At 57.1% G+C, this 21,081-nt stretch overlaps 7 protein-coding genes across 7 annotated transcripts; 4 read left to right on the top strand and 3 right to left on the bottom strand.

The window, feature by feature from the left end:
• Positions 1 to 860: 860 nt before the first annotated feature.
• K452DRAFT_4209 (uncharacterized protein) lies at positions 861 to 4,502 on the bottom strand. Its single transcript, XM_033546643.1, has 4 exons — positions 4,174 to 4,502; positions 3,713 to 4,109; positions 1,329 to 3,657; positions 861 to 1,214 (listed from the first exon to the last, which is right to left on the bottom strand). The coding sequence occupies exons 1-4, from the start codon at positions 4,414 to 4,416 to the stop codon at positions 1,058 to 1,060; spliced, it is 3,126 nt and encodes a 1,041-aa protein (XP_033402962.1). The 5' UTR covers positions 4,417 to 4,502; the 3' UTR covers positions 861 to 1,057.
• A 1,639-nt stretch (positions 4,503 to 6,141) lies between these two features.
• Positions 6,142 to 8,835, top strand: K452DRAFT_261609 (GMC oxidoreductase; the record flags this gene model as incomplete). Its single annotated transcript, XM_033538584.1, has 11 exons — positions 6,142 to 6,194; positions 6,245 to 6,334; positions 6,389 to 6,541; positions 6,589 to 6,698; positions 6,756 to 6,936; positions 6,992 to 7,251; positions 7,302 to 7,482; positions 7,562 to 7,744; positions 7,806 to 8,034; positions 8,096 to 8,515; positions 8,571 to 8,835. 11 exons carry the CDS (start codon positions 6,142 to 6,144, stop codon positions 8,706 to 8,708), a joined length of 1,998 nt encoding a protein of 665 aa, XP_033402961.1. The 3' UTR covers positions 8,709 to 8,835.
• A 488-nt stretch (positions 8,836 to 9,323) lies between these two features.
• K452DRAFT_282240 (uncharacterized protein) lies at positions 9,324 to 11,349 on the top strand. The gene is made up of 3 exons (XM_033539556.1): positions 9,324 to 9,635; positions 9,695 to 10,448; positions 10,506 to 11,349. The coding sequence occupies exons 1-3, from the start codon at positions 9,398 to 9,400 to the stop codon at positions 11,062 to 11,064; spliced, it is 1,551 nt and encodes a 516-aa protein (XP_033402960.1). The 5' UTR covers positions 9,324 to 9,397; the 3' UTR covers positions 11,065 to 11,349.
• Positions 11,350 to 12,910: 1,561 nt separating this feature from the next.
• K452DRAFT_293709 (uncharacterized protein) lies at positions 12,911 to 14,522 on the bottom strand (the record flags this gene model as incomplete). The annotated part of the gene is made up of 2 exons (XM_033541608.1): positions 12,911 to 14,401; positions 14,457 to 14,522. The coding sequence occupies 2 exons, from the start codon at positions 14,520 to 14,522 to the stop codon at positions 12,911 to 12,913; spliced, it is 1,557 nt and encodes a 518-aa protein (XP_033402959.1).
• A 774-nt stretch (positions 14,523 to 15,296) lies between these two features.
• On the bottom strand, positions 15,297 to 17,572 carry K452DRAFT_282238 (uncharacterized protein). The gene has a single exon (XM_033539555.1). The coding sequence runs from the start codon at positions 17,500 to 17,502 to the stop codon at positions 15,736 to 15,738; it is 1,767 nt and encodes a 588-aa protein (XP_033402958.1). The 5' UTR covers positions 17,503 to 17,572; the 3' UTR covers positions 15,297 to 15,735.
• Positions 17,573 to 17,831: 259 nt separating this feature from the next.
• K452DRAFT_282237 (uncharacterized protein) lies at positions 17,832 to 19,913 on the top strand. The gene is made up of 2 exons (XM_033539554.1): positions 17,832 to 18,128; positions 18,184 to 19,913. The coding sequence occupies exons 1-2, from the start codon at positions 17,926 to 17,928 to the stop codon at positions 19,709 to 19,711; spliced, it is 1,731 nt and encodes a 576-aa protein (XP_033402957.1). The 5' UTR covers positions 17,832 to 17,925; the 3' UTR covers positions 19,712 to 19,913.
• Positions 19,914 to 20,215: 302 nt separating this feature from the next.
• Positions 20,216 to 20,990, top strand: K452DRAFT_3984 (uncharacterized protein). Its single transcript, XM_033546613.1, has one exon. It carries the CDS (start codon positions 20,348 to 20,350, stop codon positions 20,840 to 20,842), a length of 495 nt encoding a protein of 164 aa, XP_033402956.1. The 5' UTR covers positions 20,216 to 20,347; the 3' UTR covers positions 20,843 to 20,990.
• The last annotated feature ends 91 nt before the right edge of the window (positions 20,991 to 21,081 follow it).

Below are 21,081 nucleotides of genomic sequence, written 5' to 3'. Positions count from 1 at the left end.
AAAGCTCTTTTGTATCAGACCGCATCGTTGGCAAGAGGCGATTAAAGAGCTGCGGTTATGAGGATAATAGCTCCGCAGTACATGGCGAATGAAGATAGGTAGGTAGCTGTGAAAAAGTAACAAAAAAAGAATTGACCAAGCCAGGAATCGAACTAGCGCACCAACTTCCCAAAAGAGTAACTTCCAAAAAGAAAAGCACAGGCAGGCGGTTAAGGTGTAATACGCTCACGGGGTGCGTCACCCCTTCGGCTCAAACCAGTAGACCAGTAAACCAGTAAACCAGTAAGAACGGGAGGCACTACGCTCAACGGCTGTCTGTGTTGCAGAATGAACTGCTACCCGGCCTTATATACCAATGTTTTTTTCCTGCGTTCTCTACCTAGAGTGAGGGACGCCAGACTGTCACCAACACAACACCATCCATCGATTGTTTATTTGTTTGTTTGTTCGTCCAGTCACTCGCAAACATTGGAACCATGCAAACTTAGGTACAAAATCAAAATCATGGCATCTCATCCGTCATCAAACAAGTCACCCGAAATAAAACACGAAATCCTTTCTTTCCCTCTCTCTAGGTATTTGCTCGCGCGAGCGAGTCTGCCAGCCTCTTCTTCTTCTTCTTCCTTTCTTCTTACCCACCACACCCAAAAAAAGAACCTATAATGAGAAAAAGGGAAAAGATAAAACGGAGAAAGAAAGAGGGACGAGCGAAGACGCCCGCCACCCCCCTCCGCCCCCGTCTCTACCATGTAGGTAGGTACTCCTTCCTACGCGCGCACGCCGCCGCTCACTCACTCCCAACTCCTAGCGAAAGGTAGAGTCAGAGTCGGACACAGCCCTGTCTGCTCATCAACGCACCATCAACCACGTTCGTCTGTCCGTCCGTCTCTCAGAATAGATGGAGATACGGGTACGCAACAAAACACAACTCTGGCTACACAAGCCACCTTCCTCCCTTCCCCTCCTGTCTATCTCTCACTCTACCACTACTTCTCCAACCACCCAGAAGAAAAAAAGGAATGATGATTGAAACGAAACACCCCACCCATCACTCAATTCAACTCACACCCTTAAAGTCGGGCGCGCTCTTGACCCGCTTGATGACGCGATGCCGCGCCAGCAGCTGCGAGATCATAAAGTGGCTGACGTCCTCGTCGGCGTAGTACGACAGGTGGCTGGCGATGCTGGCCAGGAGCGAGATGTCGAAGGCGCCTCTGCGGGGGAGCGTTAGCATGGAAGAAGAAGAAGAAGAAGAAGAAGAAGAAGAAGAAGAAGAAGAAAATATGCTAAAGTCGTAACGAAAGGGTAACAAAGAGAGAGACACTTACTCCTGGATACTATAATCCACGCGACCATTACTATTCAGCGCGCGCACCTTAGCCTCCTCGCGCCTCAACTTGCGGCTACGCTCCTCGACCTCCTGCCACTCAGCCGACTGCTGCTGCAGCTGATGCTGCTGCGCCTCGGCGTCGTCGCCGCCCAGCCCCGCCTGCTGGCTCTTACGCCGCTTCTGGAAGCCCGAGTACAGCGTCTCGATCTCGCCGTCGATCAGCGTCTGCGGGCGCTGGCCCTCGTCGCCCACCGTGATGCTGCCGTCCTGCGCGAGCTTGCGCTTGCGCTCGTCGCCGCCCGTTGCTGCCTCGGCGTCGAGCGATGAGCCTGCTGCTGCTCCTGCTGATGATGCTGCGCCGCCACCCTGCGCCGATGGCCCACCCCCGCCAGCAGCCGCGTTCGGGCCCGCCCCGCTTACCGACAGCGGCACGCGCGACTGCTGCCCTGGAACGGGGTTTCCTAGCTTCGACGCGTCATCTGCCGAGAGGCCGAGCGAGCGGTTGAGCAGCGAGCTCGCGATGCCCGAGCTGAAGGACGACCAGAGCCCCGAGACGGACTGGCCCACGCGGGCGCCGATGCCCGTCAGGCCCTGCCCGACAGGCGCGCCGAAGATGCCCTTCTTTGTGTAGGGCAGTGGCTGCGGTTTGAGAGTCGACATGGCCGGGGAAATGAGCGGCTCGAGACGATAGCTGATGGGGTCGGTGGGGTGGAAGATGTTGAAGACGCGCTCGCATTTCGGCGATGACGTCGTGATGTCCAAGAGGGGTGGGTGCGCGGTTGCGGCGGCTGGATCGTCGAGGAATGGATCCGAGGTTGCGATTGGCGGTTCTGCGTGCGTTCCACGAGCAGCAATGGTGCGGCCGCTGAGCATTTGGAAGAGTCCGATTGGCGAGCCCAAGGCATAAAAGTCCTCAACCTCAAAGTCTAGCTTGACTCCCTGGTCTTCGCTGCGGTGCCTCTGGTGATGCCTGTGTCGTTCCTTTTGCGCCTGCTCGTCTTTTTGGTTGCAAAGAATGTCAAACATAATTGCCGATCCGAGGGAGTGCCCGACCAGGCTGACCTTGCCGTCGAAGCTCGGGTTACGTTCCTTGAAGAGCCCATAAATTCTGTTACATTCTTGGCGAACAATTCGAGTGATGTGGGTTTTGTAGGCCGGGCTCTGAAACAACAAGACATCCAAAGCAAGATCAGTGATGAGGTTTCGTACAGCAGGTACGCCTTCGACAGTTATGTCTTCCAGGCTGGGAAATTCATCCTCTCCGTTGACGTGAGCATCTCCAAGGTCAAACTCTTCGCGGTTATGCTTCAGACTCTGTTTGGGGAAGTCTAGTAAATGTCTCCAGACGATGGGCAGGACCTGAACGCGACAGTTCTTTGGCAACTTATCAACCTCGCTATTAAGAGCTTGTAGGTCTGCCGAGTTGGTGTAGACGGTCTTGAGGGTTTTTCGAAGGGTGTTGACGTCGTGTACAAAGTTGACAGATTCCATCCGCATACCCAAGCGTTGTCCGATACCATGCGTCACCAGCAGGAGATGTTCAATATCTCTGCCTTGTTCGTCTCCTTCTTGCTCTTTGTAGTCGTCTCGAATCTCCCTCTCCGCTCGCTTACGGACTTCCTCTTCTTGCTTCTCCGGGTCATCTGGCCGCGCAGCTGCCATCAAATTGGACATTTGGCGCTCAAGAGTGCGGCGCCGCGTTTCGGAAGGGGTTTCGGCCTCGGCCTCACTCTGATCACCCGACGAACCATCTGCTGCTGTCGAGCCCTGCTTTGAAGGGGTTGCGATTTTGTTTTCCGACTCGGCCTCTTTCTCGTCCTTTGGTTTTGCCTTTTTTGCCTTTTCTCTTTCCGACTTCAGATCCACGAAACCTCGAATAAGCTTAACGCCTGCGAAATGGCCACCACCAGCAAAACGTTGGTACATCGTACTACTCATGCGAGACAGAAAGTCGTCGGTCAATAGCCATGCGGTCGTAGCATCCTGATAAGTTACAACTGAGTTCATGTGCGCTCCGAATAGACGATGAGTCTTCGGATTTTCCTGTACTGCTGGAGTTTCTTCAGCTCCTAGTTCCTTCCCGGTAGCCTCAGGTCCTTGTTCGGCCTTACTGGAGTCCGAAGATGGTGTTGATTTGACGGTTGAAGATCTTGAAATTGCCTTTCCCTGGTCTTCCCCTGGCTGCGAAGAGATCTGTTGCGTCTTCGGTTGCGATGCAGAACGCTGATGAGTTGGGCGTCCAAACCGCCATGGCTTTACTTTCAGAAATCCCTCCTCAAGCTGCATAGCAAGATTCTCGTCGCAAGGTCGGAGACTAGTCGCACTGTCTTTTGCCGGGTGGTATGAGCAACGTACAACGTACAAATGTTCAAGTAAACTGACCTTGGTAGAACCATGTGCCGCGGCGAACCTCGTAAATGGGTCCTTGCCAGTAAGCCGGCAACAATTCTCGTTCCTCCACATCGACGTCGAAAAGAAAGTCCTCATTTACAGGCACGTGGGCCTTGAGCATCCGATCCTTTCTCTCCCAGCGCACATGGCGTTCCTTGAGCCGCCAGTGGGGCAGTGCTTCTTCCGGCTTCTTTGTGTCCCCTAAATCACCTCCCTGGTGGTGCTGCTTCTGCCGCTCGGTGGCCTCGGCTTCGTCTGAGAGTTTCTGGAACGTTGCTTCAAGCGCGCGAGAGTCTCCTGGAGAGAAAGTAATCCATTTCTTCGGCACGGGCAATTTCTCGGGCGTGGGGGCGTTGCCGCCAAAGGGCAGAGCCTTGCGCTTGGGAATCTACAAGGTTGCGCAAACTATTAGTCTGCTGCAGGTAGTTTCACGTTTGTTCGCGCCGACTTACATCCACCGCATGGAACCACTGCACAACGAGTGGCGGGCAATCTTTTGGGTATTTCTTCAGGCTCAACCGGTGTCTGTGGCTGACGGTATGGTCGCCGCCTCGTTGCGAGGCCAAACTCAGCTCGGTAGGCTGTTCGTCTTCGGGCGCGGGCTTTGTCTTCGGGGTGGTGTTGCGCGAGCCCCAGGGCGATATGGCGTTGATGCCGGCGGCGAGATAGCTCTGTCTGTTATCCGGCGCAGCCATCCTATCACCAGATGGGCCCCCGCGGGCCGAAGGATTTTTGGGCAGCCAAAGCTGCGCGTGCTTTTCAAGATCGCGTACCGACAGGCCGGGGAGGCGCTGTCTGACGAGGCGGAGCAGGGAAGCGGGGAGTCGGGACAGGGTCTGCTAGAGAGGCGGGTGAGCAGTGTATTGTATTAGTAGATGTAGCGAAAGAGCCCCTGAGGGCCGTGCGGACAGTGCTTGTCGAGAAGAACAGGAGCGGATGCCACAATGACACGGAAGCCTCAGCACGATTAAGCTCCCCACGCGCTCCGGTGACGTCCCGCGCCTCAGCCCTAAGGTGCACGTGCAGCCCTTTGTCGGACGTCGACAACTCCCGGCTTTCCGCGCTGCCCCGAGATTGCCGGAGCACCATTTGGTTTCTATCTTGGGACGGACATCCCTTCCATCTCCTCTCGTACAATACCGACCATCCATCCACCCACCCACTTGCTCAGCCACTTGCAGTCCCGCCCCTTCCGCAGCTATGGCTCCATCTCATTTCCGAGCCACCGCCCGTATCCCACGCCAAGATGGTTGGCATTTCAATCAACTCGCGACGTCGCCAACTGACGCATCCAGCATGCACGCGCAGGGTTTCTTCCCCGCGTTTGCTTAGCCGTCCGCTCCCTCTACCCCACACCCGGCCAACATGCCTGCTCCTCCCTCCTGCCCAACTCTCGCTCTTGCATACCCTTCACCCTCCCCTTCCACTGCACCATGTCGGTATCTTCAGCGCCGCTCTGGCCCTGCCGACGCGGCTATCCGTCCTAGAAACCCGTATCAAGCTACTCGCCAGGCGTGCGTGACCCCATGTCTATCACCTCCGAACATGGAAAGCTTAGCGTACTGCGGGGAAATAAGCGGAGGCGCCACCTCCAACCCCGCGTTGCGCTAGTTAGCGCTCTGTAAGAAGAGATGTGGACCAGTCCGAATGGTGGTCCGAGTCAAAACATGGTGAAGACTGAAGCGTGTAGCCGTGCAGCACGGATTCTGTCCTATCCCTCCAATGGCGGGCCCCCGCTTCCTACGTCCCGAACGAGACTCGTCATGGGTTTCCTTCCAGACTGGCTAGATCTCGCAGCTGCTTGGCGATGTCACTCTCTAGCCAAAGAGAAAACTGCTTGGGTTGAGAGGGAGGGACTATCTGCACTTCCATTGCTGTTCGAGGCACAGCAAGAGAACCCAAATTGGTCCAATGCTTGCTGCTCCCGCCCCACGCACATAGCTGCAAACGCCGCATGACAGCAAACCCACTCAAGGCTTCCACCAACTGCAATCGTCGGCCTTTGCCTACGCAGCGTGCACATCGCCAACTAAGAGAGCAGCACCCCCGACAATGGCACCGCTCCTCCAATGGCTGTCCAGCAATGCAGTGCCGGCGGACAGACGTGGTAGCGATTGACTCTACGGCTATCATGATCCCTGAACTTGCCAGACCCCGCGCGTCAGGTGTGCCCAGACCAGTCGAGCTCTTGGGACTACCTGGGTTCCACGATCCGCAGCCTTGACACGCGGTCTGTCGTCAGCCGTTGTCTCTTCCTTCGTCCCGAAGATCGATTGAGCGGGGTTAGGCAAAGAGTTAAATATGCCCCCTCCTCGCAGACATTCGCTCCTTCAAATGGTCCCTCAAGACCTTTGTTTTTAATAATATCTGTTTAGTCTACATTTTATCTGGTTTCCCAACTGATCTCAGTGTTGCCCATCATGACAGTGCCTGATGAGGTTGATATTATTGTGTGCGGCGGTGGATCATGCGGGTACGCCTGACCGCTTAATCGCAGTCCACAGAAACTGACAAGAGCTATAGCTGTGTCGTTGCTGGCCGGCTGGCCAACCTCGACCACAACCTGCAGGTCTTGCTCATCGAGGGCGGCGAGAGCAACCTGAACAACCCATGGTAAGCCAGCCACTGGTTGCTGATTGCCGCATCTCGCTCACTCTTTATGAATAGGGTGTATCGGCCAGGCATCTACCCAAGGAACATGAAGCTGGACAGCAAGACAGCTTCATTTTACTACTCCCGGCCTTCCGAATGGCTTGCCGGCCGCCGGGCTGTTGTTCCTTGCGCTCATGTCCTGGGCGGAGGCAGCAGTATTAACTTCATGTATGCCAACCATTCATGGTTTAAGATTTCATAAATAACACATCTAGGATGTACACTCGGGCCTCTGCATCAGACTATGATGACTTCCAGGCCAAGGGGTGGACCACAAAGGAACTTCTCCCCTTAATGAAAAAACACGAGACGTACCAGCGCTCTTGTAAGTGCCCGCACAAAACATGACATGATTATTCTCTAGAAGCTTACAAGCCTACAGGCAACAACAGAGATATCCACGGCTTTGAGGGCCCCATCAAGGTCTCATTTGGCAACTATACCTACCCCATCATGCAAGACTTCCTGCGGGCCACCGAGTCACAAGGCATCCCGACAACAGACGACCTCCAGGACCTCAAGACGGGCCACGGAGCCGAGCACTGGCTCAAATGGATCAATAGGTACGACCACGCCTAGCCTTACCTACAAGTCCCATCACGTTAACAAGAGCGACAGAGATACCGGCCGCCGGTCAGACTCGGCCCATGGCTACATCCACAGCACGCGCGCTGTGCACCAGAACCTGCACTTGGCCGTCAACACCAAAGTCGACAAGGTCATTCTGCAGGGCGACCGCGCCGTGGCCGTGCAGACCGTGCCCACCAAGTCCTTGCATCCCAGCCAACAGCACTCGAAGACGTACCGGGCTCGCAAGCAGATTGTTGTCAGCGGAGGCACGTTGAGCTCGCCGCTCATTCTGCAGCGCTCCGGCATCGGTAAGTTTTGCAAATATGTTTGCATGCACCAGAAGCTTACTACGAGACAGGTGACCCCAGCAAGCTGCGCAAGGCTGGTGTCAAACCTCTCGTCGACTTGCCAGGTGTCGGCCGCAACTTCCAGGACCACTACTTGACATTCTCTGTCTTCCGCGCTAAACCAGAGACCGAGAGCTTCGACGACTTTATCCGCGGCGACCCTATTGTCCAGCAGAAGGTCTATGATCAATGGTGAGTTCAACCAACCTTTCTTATAAAGATGGCCTGCCTCAGAAGACAATGAGAGTATGAGTGCTGACTATCGACACAGGAACATCAACGGTACGGGCCCGCTCGCCACCAACGGCATTGATGCCGGTGTCAAGATCAGGCCTACAGAAGAAGAGCTCAGAGAGATGGACTCTTGGCCGTGCCCTGAGTTCCGCTCTGGCTGGGACAGCTACTTCAAGGACAAGCCAGACAAGCCGGTCATGCACTACTCTGTCATCTCTGGGTAAGATATATCTGTACCGTCTCTTTATGCCACCGAGAACAGGCAAGCTGACGGAATGTAGTTGGTTTGGTGACCACATGCTCATGCCGCCTGGCAAGTTCTTCACCATGTTCCACTTCCTCGAATACCCGTTCTCGCGTGGCTCGACACACATCGTGTCGCCGAACCCGTACGAGGCGCCCGACTTTGACGCCGGTTTCATGAACGACAAGCGCGACATGGCGCCCATGGTCTGGGGCTATATCAAGTCACGCGAGACGGCTCGGCGCATGGAGGCCTACGCGGGCGAGGTACGTACCTAAGTATAGCCATACCTATTTACGCAACTCGATTGGCTGACAAGGCGCGCAGGTCACCGGCATGCACCCATTCTTTGCGTACGACTCGCCGGCGCGGGCCAAGGACATGGACCTAGCGACGACCAAAGCGTATGCGGGGCCAGACCACCACAGCGCGGGCATCCAGCACGGGTCGTGGTCGATTCCGGTGGAGCCGGGGCGCACGCCGAAACCAAACTTCCTCAACAGCAACCAGGCGGACGTGCGCGATGACCTGCCGTACAGCACCGAGGACCTCGAGCACATCGAGGAGTGGGTGAAGCGGCACGTCGAGACGACCTGGCACTCGCTCGGCACGTGCAGCATGGCGCCCCGCGAGGGCAACTCGATCGTCAAGCACGGCGTCCTCGACGAGCGTCTCAACGTGCATGGCGTGAAAGGCCTGAAGGTGGCAGACCTGAGTATCTGCCCAGACAATGTCGGCTGCAACACGGTGAGTCTTTAGTGTTCCTTATTTTACATTGCAATCGTTCTGACGGCGGCGACAGTACTCGACAGCGCTGCTCATCGGCGAAAAGGCGGCCACGCTTGTGGCAGAGGACCTGGGCTACAGCGGCGCAGCCCTCGACATGAAGGTCCCGACATACCACGCGCCGCGGGAGATCACGGGTTTGTCGCGCTTGTAGAAAGTAGAGGGGTTTCGCTTGTGGGTGAGAAGGATCCGTTGGCCGTCGCGCGCGCGTCCTGGAGGCGTGGTTTAGGTTTGCTTGCCTGTGCGCGGGTGGAGGGAGGTTGGGGCCGGAAATGGGAATGGAAAGGGACATTGTTCGCAGTGTGGCTGTGCTTGTGCCGGTCGTGCCGTTGCCATGTGCTGTGCTGTATCATGCGCTGTCGAGTCCGATGAGCTGAGCCATCAGCTACCTACCTACGGGTGTGAGCTGAGGCGGGGCAGTGAGGCTGATGATAGAGAGAGTCCAGACTTGGGCCGGCGGGCGCTTGAAGGTCGGGGGTGTGGGAGGAGCCGGATCGCCGCGGCCGCCGTTGAAGGTGAGACACGATGGGGGATGTCGAGGCGCCAATCAGCGAGGGCGCGAGAGAGACCGGAAACAGCGCTAGCGGCGTTGGCAGAAGAAAGCGGGGTGACGTCAATGCGTGGCTAGGTTCGCGTACTCTTAGGGCCAAGCCAGCCACAGACCATCAAGGCCAGGGATTGTGCCAGCCCGCCGCCGCCGCACGCCTAGGAATCGTAGCCACTACTAATATACCGCCCTGCCCACTTTCTTCTCCCTTCTCTTCTCTTGCTAGATACCCTTTCCTTCTTTTTTCTTACCGTCCCGTGTTCCTGTTCCTCCGTTCCTCGGCTTTTGGCGGCATTATGGCTTTAAAGAAAACACTGCTGTTGGCTGCCCTGGAGGCTGCTGCTCTCGCCGTACCCGCTCCCACAGCCGTCCCAGACTCGATTGAGGCCCCCAAGGCTGCTATCACCCCTTCCCCCGTCCTCCGCGACCCAACCAGGACCCTCGACCGCCGCAACGTTATCAGCGACCTCAAGGGCGATGTCAAGTCCTACCTCACCGAGTTGGGCTCCAACATCCCCAGCTATGTCGCCGATGGTACGTCCGCAGCTCGTATTGGAGGAATCCGGAATTTACTGACGCAATTTTTCCGGTAGGTGTCGCAAACTTCTTCCAGGACTTCCCCTCCGGCACTGCCGTGCAGAAGTCCCTCGGTCTCAGCGACGACCAGCTGGCCGCGCTGCCCACCCAGGTCCTTAACCTGCCGCCCTACGGCAACTGGACCGACAAGGGCTGGAACGTCCGCTTCCACGGCAACGTCTACAAGCAGCCCAACACGACCAAGGAGAAACTGAACGACCTGGCCAACTTCTTCCTTATTGGTACCGACATCGAGGACCTCCCCGCTTCGCAGCAGGACCAGGCTCGCAACCTGACGGCCGAGATCTTTGTCGTCCAGCAGGGCAATGAGACGGTTCAGATTCACCTCGAGCCTGCGCCGAGCGCCGGTTCCAGCGGCCAGTCTGGCGGTGGAAATGCCGTGACGCCCTCTGGCGGCAACCAAACGATTATCCTTCCTTACAGGACCACCGGCGAAGGTGATTATGACGTTTTCATGCCGATCGCCAACACCACCGGTGGACTCATCGCCGGCAACGAGACCCAGAAGATCCAACGCTTGAATGTCTACGCAAACAACAGCGACCTAGGCAACGCTACTGCATACCTGGTGCCTCCCAAGGGTATTACTTTCATCAGCGACATTGACGACATTCTGCGTGTGACCAAAATCTACCAGCCCAAGGATGGATTGCTCAACTCCTTCGCCCGGCCTTTTGTCCAGTGGGAAAACATGCCCGAGATCTATGCCAACTGGAGCAGGAGTCTACCCGACGCTCATTTCCATTTTTTGTGACTCCCTCCCGTCCTTAACTATAAAATGAAGCGTTGGCTAATCATATATGACAGGACAACGACTCCGGAGCAAGTCACTCGCAACTACATGGACTTCATCTACAAGACGTACCCCGGCGGATCCTTTGACACGCGGCCGCTCAACTTCTCGGATGTGGACGCGACGCTCAGCATCCGCCGCTTCCTGCTCGACAAGATCTTCCAGACGTTCCCGGAGCGCAAGTTCGTCTTGGTGGCCGACACCTCCAACAGCGACGTCATGAAGGCGTACCCTGCGTTGGCCCATGATTACCCGAACCAGGTGCAATGTATCTTCCTGCGCAACACGAGCTCGACGGACAGCGGTGACAAGTTCCCGTACGACACGTCTGGTTTCAAGGACCTCAACCAAAAGTCATATATGTTCTTCAGGCACGCGGATGACCTCAGTAACCTCGATATCGAGAACGGCAACTGTTACAACAACTCGATCCTCCAAAACGTGACGTTCGGCATCCAGGACGAGGAGCTCGGCATCCATGGCGACAGCGGCGCGATGCCCGCCAACGCCCGCGCGAGCGGTATCTTCAGTCTCGTCGTTGCGATGTCGGTGGCGCTATGGATGGGACTGTAATGTGAATAACATGGGACGTTGATGAGTTTCTTTGCGGTTTTTCTTGATCGGCTTCTAATGCTGCGTCATGGCGTTTTGAGGGACTTTGAGCTTTCTATTTTTTCTGGCTTTCCTTGCATAGCGTGAGCGAGAGCAAAGGCGCCGCCTGTATAGCGCTGCGGTGCGGTTGGAACACGACACGGCACGAGTAAATACGATACGACCGGACCCGATCGAGAGGAGGTAACTATTAGTATAGCATTGTACTAGTCGCGTAATCAGAGATTGGGCTGGCTGATTGCTAAGATTTCGATCGATCTATAACTGAATGGCGGTCTCGGCACTGGTATCGACGCTAGTGCTGGACATGGCCATATGGGGACGTTCTTTGTTCACATGTCTGCCCATCAGATCCACCAGTAGTGACCAGTCTTCCACGGCTACAGGAGTAGTCATTGTCATTCATGTACTCGCAGCTAATGATTCTTGTTAGAAGCGAGAAGATATCTAGTCACCCTAGGTCTAATTATTTGATAATACTACAAAACCATTCATATCCATACGGTGAGTGGTATTTCATATGAACGAAGACGTATCAAGTCACTCCGAGTTTAGATATTTGAAAGCACACTGGCTATATCTAGGGGGCCACTCACTGCAGCTTACTTCTTGGGTACACGATGAGCTTCGGCCCATGACTAGATAAGTGTCTTACAAGAGATGTGGACTTTTCAAAGAGCCGGTTATCGTGCACATCTAAACCAACTCATAGGTACAACGATTGACTAGGCCGGACCAGTGATGAAGGTAACTCACCTGCAGTTTTCGGGTGTCAATAAGTAGGTAACAATCATGAACAAACGAGCCCAGCTCTTTCTCCTCTTTCTTCTTCGCATACTCTTTTCTTTCTATAGTCTCCTCCATCCAATCACGTCTTTCTCCCCACAAAGAACCCGACGTCAACTCAAACAAACGAACAACCAGCACACCATTCCCCGCACCTTAGTTAGCTCAATAACCCCCCATCCGTACCTCAATAGCGCGCCCACGCCCACACCCATGCATATAAATACAAACCCCTCGATGTTCCTGGACTCTTAGCTCATACTACTTCCTCATTCCTCATATCAGCGATCGCACAAGCCTCTCACTCACAACCAGCAATACCAATCCGCCACGTCCACCACACACAAACACACCCCAACACACAGCGACAATGGGCCTCTCCGACGGTTTCGTGCGGTGGTGCCGCAAAGGGTACATGAACACCTGCACCGCCATGTGAAGCACGCCCGCGCTACCCCGACTCTTCCTGCTTCACGCCACTCCAAGCCACATCTAAAAACATCTCAGCGTCTGTCGGAGGCTTCATCTCTACCTATTACTACTGCTCTTCATACATGTTTCTCTCTTCTTTTGTGTTGCATATATATACCCTGTTAGCTCGCTAGCACAACGTCATCAGTGTTTGAATGGTTGTCCGTCTTGTCTTGTTTCGTTTCTTGGTTGTGTCGCTTCCCATCGCTGCCAACTGAGCATTATGGACACATCCGAATGGGGATAATGGGGATAATGGGGTCTATCACGAGGCGGGATCGATGGATAGACGAACAGATAAAAATGGGATGCGTGGATGGCCTACCAAGAAAGACTTGACGGGGGGGCCTGTGATGTTGAAGCAAATGCGATGATGAACATCCAATCGAGCGTGGCTAGTAATTTCTTAATTGGTATAAACGGATATCTTTCCAAGACTTGCGCCACACTTAAATCTCTGCATACCTCATCCCTTCTGATATCGTATCGACATGCCCATAATCTTGCTCTCCCACTCCACTAATTAACGGATAATGCATCACACCACCATCTACAACATGGGCTTCAAGTCATCCGCGACCTTGAACGGCGCCTCAGTCTTCGCCTTGACCTCATCAACCGTCACGCCATCAGCAATCTCGATGAGCGTCAGCCCCTCGACAAAGTCAACATCAAACACGCACAGGTCGGTGATGATGCGGCTGACGCAGGTCTTGCCCGTAAGCGGGAACTCGCACTGCTTGAGGATCTTGGGGCGCCCCTTCTTGTCCGTGTGCTCCATCGTGACGACGACCTTGGTCTGCTGCGGGTTCGACACGAGGTCCATGGCACCACCGAAGCCCTTGATCTTGCCCGGCAGCATCCAGTTGGCGAGGTCGCCCCTGGCCGAGACCTGCATGGCGCCGAGAATCGTCAGGTCGATGCGGCCGGATCGGATCATGCCAAAGGACTCGTCGGAGCCGAACGTTGCCGCGCCCTTCTGCAGCGTGACCGTCTCCTTGCCTGCGTTGATCAAGTCCGGGTCCTCCGCGCCCTTCTGCGGGTACGGTCCCAGGCCCAGGATACCGTTCTCCGACTGCAGCTGGACCTCGACGGACGCGTCGACAAAGCTAGGCGCCAGCATGGGCATGCCGATGCCCAGATTGGCGTACATGCCGTTCTTGAACTCCTTGGCGGCACGGCGCACGATGCGCTCGCGCTTGTTCTGCGCGTCGCCCGAGCCCAGCGCGCTCATGGCCTCGGCCGGGTCCTTTGCGTTGACAACCTTCTCGATGTTCTTGTCCGCCGTGGCCTGGATGACGCGCTTGACGTAGATGCCCGGCACGTGGACGGCGGCGGGCTCGATCTCGCCAGGCTCGACAATGTGTTCGGCCTCGACGATGGTCATCTTCGCGTTGCGGGCCATGGCGCCGTTGAAGTTCTGCGCAGCGAAGCGGAACTGCACGTTGCCCAGCTTGTCGGCCTTCCATGCCTTGATGAAGGCGTAGTCGCCCTTGATGGCCTCTTCCATGACGTAGCTCTTGCCGTCAAACACCTTGACGTCGCGCGGCTGGCTATACTGCGCCACCGTGCCGTTCGAGTTGTGCTTCAGCGGCAGCTCGCCCGTCTGCACCACTGTACCGAACGCCGCAGGCGTGTAAAAGGCCGGGATGCCCGCTCCGCCCGCCCGGCACCGCTCCGCCAGCGTGCCCTGCGGCGTCAGCTCCAGCTCAATCTCGCCCGTCAGGTACTTCTGCTCGAAGACCTTGTTCTCGCCCACGTAGCTGGCAATCATCTTCTTGATCTGGCCCGAAGCCAGCAGCAGGCCCAGACCTGAGCCGACGACGCCCGCGTTGTTCGACACAGCCGTCAGTCCAGTGATGCTCTTGTTCTTCTCGACCTCGTTGATCAGCGTGTCGGGCACGCCGCAGAGGCCGAAGCCGCCGCACAGCAGCGTGCTGTTGCTCTTCATGTCCTTGATGGCCTCGCTGGCCGAGGGCAGCACCTTGTTGATCTCAAACCGGCGGCTGGACGAGGCGAAGGTACGGGCGAGGAGGACGGACTGCGGCAGCGGTTAGCAATCGGCCTGTATCGAGGATATTCCTGTTCAATGTTACCTTGGAAGTAGCAGAGGAGCCAAAGAAGCGCGCGGTGCGCGCGCACAGAGCTATCGACGACGGCATGGCTGCAGAGTGGGAGGAATGAGAGGTGGAGAAGATGGAAGAAGGAGGACAATGGCAATAAGAGAGCCAACTACCCGCCGAGAGGGGCAGAGAAGTCGCGCATGTTTCGCGCGCGGGCAGCTCATGACGGAGCCAGCTTCGGCAAGGGCATCGGTTGATTCCCCCGCGTTGACCCCGGCCGCCGCCTGCATCGCGGAACGACGCCACGACGACATCGGAAGCTCATCCTCACTTCACCTCGGCTCTGCCTCTCGGCTTGCAGCGCTGTGTGCCGACGTAGCCTTTTCTACCACTTCAATCGCACTCTTCTCTCCGCTCGAATCTCGGAATTCCTTAAACCTACGCGGCGAGAAGAGGGCGGCCTCATCGGCCGAGGGCCGTGTCTCTACCCGACGACGCGGAAAGCTGCCTACACATACCTACAACGTCGGATCCACGCGGGTAGAGCGTGTGCTGTGTCGTCGTAAGGCCCGTGTCATCATTGTACACTTGTCTTCTCCTAGTCTCCTATTTCGTTGTCTTCTCAAGGCTGTCCGTCCCACGCAGCACCAGTGCCCACCACCACCAGCCCACACCAACGTAAAGCATCATCAACATCTATCAGCGACCACGCACCAAGTAAGACAAACCTCCGCGCGCGCACTTATAGCCTCCTCGCTAGCAAGCAGGCACGCGTTCTTACCACCATGGGTTCGCTCTGCACGGCCGCCGACCGAAAAAAAAAAAAAAAAAAAAAAAAAAAAAAAAAAAAAGTAAACCGACGGTGGGTGAGAAGGGTACCTGAGCGTGGAGTGGAGGGGTGGTTGCTGCTTTTTACCTGGTGATTTTGGTGTTTGATGAGGTTGTGTTTTGGATCCTTTGTGAGGCAGTGTGGCTCGGTACTGGAGTGAATGGGGGTAACTGAGCGTAGGTAGTTGTTGGCGATTGTGTTGACTGCTTCCCGAGGCTTGCCTTTGGCCATAGTGCGTGCGTGATGGTGGACATCACCCTTTCCGGTACGCCGAGATGGTAGGACGGATGCCACTGCTAGTCCAATGAGGATCCCCCCGCTCCTCTCCTGTCCAAAACCCAACATGCAGAAAGAAAGTCTTCATCAATAATCTAAAGGGGGTATTGCATTACAGCTCTGAAAGCAGCGCTCGTCGCAAATAGTCAAATCTAGCCGCCCATCCAACCGTCCACAACTCTCTCATCTCTCATCTCCCGCCTCCCTCTAAGCCAGCCTCAGCCCATTCACCTCCGGTTTGAACCACTCCTTCAGCAAATCCGCCAACACGGCGTCCGCCGTCTGCTGCGCCTCCTTCTCGCTCGCCGCGCTCGCCTCAATGTACAGCTTGATCTTGGGCTCGGTGCCCGAGCCACGCACCGTGAAGCGCACTCCGCCGTCGAGCTCGCACGTGATCATCTGGCTGTCGGGCGACACGGGCAAGTCGGGCACCTGCGGGTCCTCTGCCGCGCTGTCGTAGCCGACGGTGAGGTCGCGCCAGCGGCGGATGGCGCGCTCGCCGAGAGCGGCGGGGTAGGGGTCCGCGAGGGCGCGGATGTCGCCGAAGACGCGGTTGGTCGTGTCCGGGTCCGGCGAGACGAGGTAGGTGTTTGCGTCGGCGAAGAAGCCGTAGCGGGCGTAGAGCTGCTGCAGCTTGCCCCACGGCGTCAGGCCCTCGTCGGCCTGCCAGCGCGTCACGGCCGTCAGGAAGTAGGCCGCCGCGCTGATCGAGTCCTTGTCGTTGACGACCGACGGCAGCATGTAGCCGAGCGCCTCCTCGTACGCGAAGCGCACGTCGTAGCCCTCGCCGTCGAGGCGGATGCCAATGTTGCCCAGCCACTTGAAGCCCGTCAGTGTCTCGGCGAACTTGAAGCCCTCGGCCTGGGCCATGGCGGCCAGCATGCGCGACGACACGGCCGACGCCAGCATGGCCAGCTTCTCGCGCGGCTTCTCCTTCGGGTACGTCGCCAGCACGTGCGACGCCAGAAGCACGCCCAGCTGGTTGCCCGTCAACTGGCGCCAGGAGGCGTCGTCGAGCTTGACCGCGGCGGCGAGGCGGTCGGCATCCGGATCGCTGGCGATGATGAGGGCAGCGCCGACCTCGTCGGCCGTCTGCTTGGCCAGGTCCAGGGCGCCCTTCTCCTCCGGGTTGGGGAACTTGACCGTGGGGAAGTCCGGATCGGGCTTGGCCTGGGCCTGCACGACGTGCATGCAGTCGGCGAAGCCCAGGTCCTTGACGGCCTGGGCCATGTAAGGCAGGCCGACGCCGTGCATGGGCGTGTAGACGAAGTTGAGCCCGGCCGGGTCGGGGCGCAGGACCTTTTCGGGCACGGCGGTCAGCTTGACGGCGCGGAAGTAGCTGTCGCGCACCAGGCCGATGGCGCCCTCGATGAGCAGGCTGCCGTCGTCGACGACCGACGTGTCCCAGGTGATGGGGTCGAGGTTCTGCTCGATGGCGCGGGCGATGGCAATGTCATGGGGCGGGATGATCTGGCAGCCGTTGCCCCAGTAGACCTTGTAGCCGTTGTCCTGGGCCGGGTTGTGGCTGGCCGTGATCATGATGCCCGCGGCGGCCGTCAGTTCGCGCACGCCAAACGGCACCAGCGGCGTGTGGACGTGGTCTTCGCACCACCACACGCGGATGCCCTTGGCCACGAACGCTGCCGCCGTCAGCTTGGCAAACTTCTCCGAGTTGTGGCGTGCGTCGCGCCCGATAACGACGCCGCGGTGTTTGACGTCGGGCACGCTGGCCAGCAGGTAGGCGGCCAGGCCCTGCGATGCCTGGATGACCGTCAGCGAGTTGAGGCGCGCGAACCCGGCCTGCATCGAGGCGCGCAGGCCGGCGGTACCGAAGGCGATACGCTTGCGCAGACGTCGCTCCAGCTCCTCTTTCTCGCCGCGGTTGAGCAGACGGTATATCTCGTCACGTGTCGTGGGGTCCCTGTCCAGGCGCAGCCACTCTTTTGCCAGCTCTTCTATCGGGGGGGAAGCCATGGTTTAGGTTTGGGAGAGATGTATGTAGTATTGTAGTACAGTGTAGGTAGGTAGTACGGGGACGCACTCCGTATTGTAGTAAGTCCAAGCAGCTAGTCGACTATCACGCAGCGACCAGCGAGTGGGCCGTCGGTAAAGCGAAGAGGAAGGAAGCGGTGCGAATCGCCGACCAGACCAACGAGCGAGTCTGCTAAAATACCTTCTCTCGCGGGCAAAATGCTGGCCGCCGTTCCTCTTTCTCTGGCATGCAGCGTTGCACATCTGCTAACCATCTCCTGACATCCTTAACTAATCCGCCACTCCTCCCTCCCTCCATCCCCCGCCACTCCCGCCTCCACCACTCTGTCGCTCCCCCATTTCCTCTTTTTCCCCCCTTGCCCCTCTTTCTAGCCTCAAGCCTCTGCCCGCTTGCGGCCCGGCACCATGCTTCCCGCCAACCGCGCGCCGTCCCGCAGGGACCGTGTGTACTCGCGGGACGAAATCGAGGCTCTCATAGCCGACGGAGGCCATGTCATCATCTTGGACGGCAGGGTCCTCAAGATCGATGCCTGGATGCAATACCACCCCGGCGGCGACAAGGCCATCAAGCACATGGTGGGCAGAGACGCCACGGACGAGGTCAACGCGTACGTTGATTTGCCCATCTAGTGTGTGTGTGCTGACAAAAGCTCCCCCTCCTAGCTTGCACTCGCCCATCGCTAAGATCCGCATGAGGAACTTCATCATTGGCCGTATCGAGGGCCGCTGGACCAACTTTACCCCGCCCATCCAAGGTGGCAAGTTCCGCACCCAAGCCGAGCTCGACGCTCTCAAGCAGCAGCAGCAGCAGGACTCTGGCTGCGACACCGACGTCTCTGAAGCGCCCTCGCCCATCTTCGAGCCCGCCGATCCCGATGCCGCTCTGCGCCGCCGCCGCACCGACACCACATATAGCCGCACCTCGTCGGCCACGTCTATTTCGTCGGGGGAAGAGCTCGACACCGCTGCTGCTGCGGCGGCGGCGGCGGAGAAGAAGAAGAACGATGAGCCCAAGATGACGCTGCTGGACGCCAGGACGCAGGAGGAGCTGAAGCAGGACTCGCAGCACTACCCGCCGCTGGACCCGGCGACTCAGGACGAGATTGTGCGCAAGTACCGGGCGCTGAACGAACGCATCGAGGCCGAGGGGTTGTACCAGTGCCACTACAGCTCGTACATGATTGAGCTGGCGCGGTACTCGTTATTCTTCACGCTGTTCCTGGTGTTCCTGCGGTGGGGGTGGTACGCGACGTCCGGGTTATTTCTAGGCTGCTTCTGGCACCAGCTGGTCTTTACGGCGCACGACGCCGGGCACATGGGCATCACGCACAACTTCGCGGCAGACACGGTCATCGGCATCATCGTGGCCGACTTCCTGGGCGGGCTGAGCCTAGGCTGGTGGAAGCGCAACCACAACGTGCACCACATCGTGACGAACCACGCGGAGCACGACCCGGACATCCAGCACCTGCCCTTCTTCGCCATCTCGCACCGCTTCTTCTCCAGCCTGCGCTCGACGTACTACGACCGCGTGCTGCACTACGACGCGCCGGCCCGCTTCCTCATCCGCTACCAGAACTACCTCTACTACCCGATCCTGTGCTTCGGCCGCTTCAACCTGTACCGCCTGTCGTGGGAGTACCTGCTGGGCGGGCAAGCGCCGCGCAAGGGTCCGGCGTGGTGGCACCGGTGGCTGGAGCTAGCCGGCCAGGTCACCTTCTGGTACTGGTTCGGGTACCGGACCGTGTACCTCAGCATCCCGACGGCGTGGGCGCGCGTCGTCTTCGTGCTCGTCTCGCACGTCGTCACGGCGCCGGTGCACGTGCAAATCACGCTGTCGCACTTTGCCATGAGCACGGCGGACCTGGGCGCGCGCGAGAGCTTCCCGCAGAAGATGCTGCGCACCACCATGGACGTCGACTGCCCGCAGTGGCTCGACTTCTTCCACGGGGGGCTCCAGTTCCAGGCCATCCACCACCTGTACCCCCGCCTGCCGCGCCACAACCTGCGCAAGGCCCAGCGCCTCGTCATGGAGTTTTGCGACGACGTCGACATCCCTTACGGCTTGTATGGCTTTGCCGACGGCAATCGCCGCGTCATTGGTCGCTTGGGAGACGTGGCGCGCCAGGCGGCGATTTTAGCTGCATGCCAGCGCAGCATGGCTGAGAGCGCGGATCTAGGGCTGCATTGAGTGGGAGTGGGTGTGTGGTTAGTGGATGATTAGATATGAGGATGCTGATGATATGATGCATAACCATGCATGCAGGCATGCAGTGTGCGTGTTGTTTGATGAAGATGATGAGGAGGAGAAAAAGAGAAAAGGCAAGGGAAGAATGAACGAACAGAGATTGTAGGGGTTATCCGGACGATGGCGATGAAAAAGAAAACCAAACAGAAGAAAAGAGGAAATAACCAACCAAACGCAATGAATGACACGAAATAGAAACCCAGACGGGAACAGGGAAAATAAAAGGGAAAAAAAAAAAAAGCGAAATGATCATCCTCGCCTCTCCTCCATCTATCAATTTTGTTTGGGCTTGTCGTGTCTCCATCATTTTGCATCTGTCTTCCCTGTGAGTTTTAATGCCTACCTACTATTTCACGCTAGCAGGACAACCCAAACACCTGGATAGACGCGTAGACGGATACATTAAGAAGGAAGGAAGGAAGGAAGGAAGGATAGATAGATAGAGACCGCGTACGCGTACTACATACATACATACGTACGTCTGCATGTCTACGCGCGTGCCTGCTGCATGCATGGCCAACACAGCTTGCATGACGACGTTACATACCTATAGACGACAGCAGCCGGCAACATTGATGAATGAATAAATACACAAACAAACAAACAAACAAACAAATATTCAACGGCAAGGACTGGATTGGTAAACAGACGCAAATAAATAAACAGTCGAATCACTCGAATAACAACAAACGTACATACGCATATATATATACATGTATATCTATCTATACAAGTATCTCAAAGTTCAAACCCACACGGCAAACCAGAAACACTTCTCTCTTTCTCCAGCGCAGCCAACTAGGTACCTCCACCGCACCCCAGGGCCAGGAAACAAGCAACAAGCAAGCACGCGCGTTGCCACGGAACAGAAGCAAGCCGAAGCCGAAGCTGCCCACCCATCCATCCCACCCCCTGTCGCTCCCCCTCCTTTCCCTTTCCTTCCCTCCCCCTGGCGCCGATCCGTCTCAGCCCAGCCCAGCCCAGCCAGGCCTAGTCCAGGCCCGACTCGACCCCTGGTTCCTGACCATCACTCGCTCCCTCCCTACCCCCTTGTCTGCCCCAAGACGAGCATGAACGTCCTGTCTTGGCGCGAAACCCAATGTTTCCTCCTCTTGCTTCTGTTGCTCACTACACACACACACACACACACACACCCCGAACCAGAATGAATCCTTTGGAAACAAACAGACAAACAAGCAAGCAGGCAAGCAAGCAAGCAACTACTGTACAGCCGGACCGAAAATGTAGAAACATGTAAGATATTGTACAAGAGATAATAAATGTTTGAGAATATATGATTGATCGTTGAAAAG

This window comes from Aplosporella prunicola (assembly GCF_010093885.1).
Source record: "Aplosporella prunicola CBS 121167 unplaced genomic scaffold K452scaffold_1, whole genome shotgun sequence".
In the NCBI taxonomy this organism is placed as follows: Eukaryota; Fungi; Ascomycota; class Dothideomycetes; order Botryosphaeriales; family Aplosporellaceae; genus Aplosporella; species Aplosporella prunicola.
Note: the sequence above shows the minus strand (reverse complement) of the source record. Positions and strands in the feature narration are given on the sequence as shown.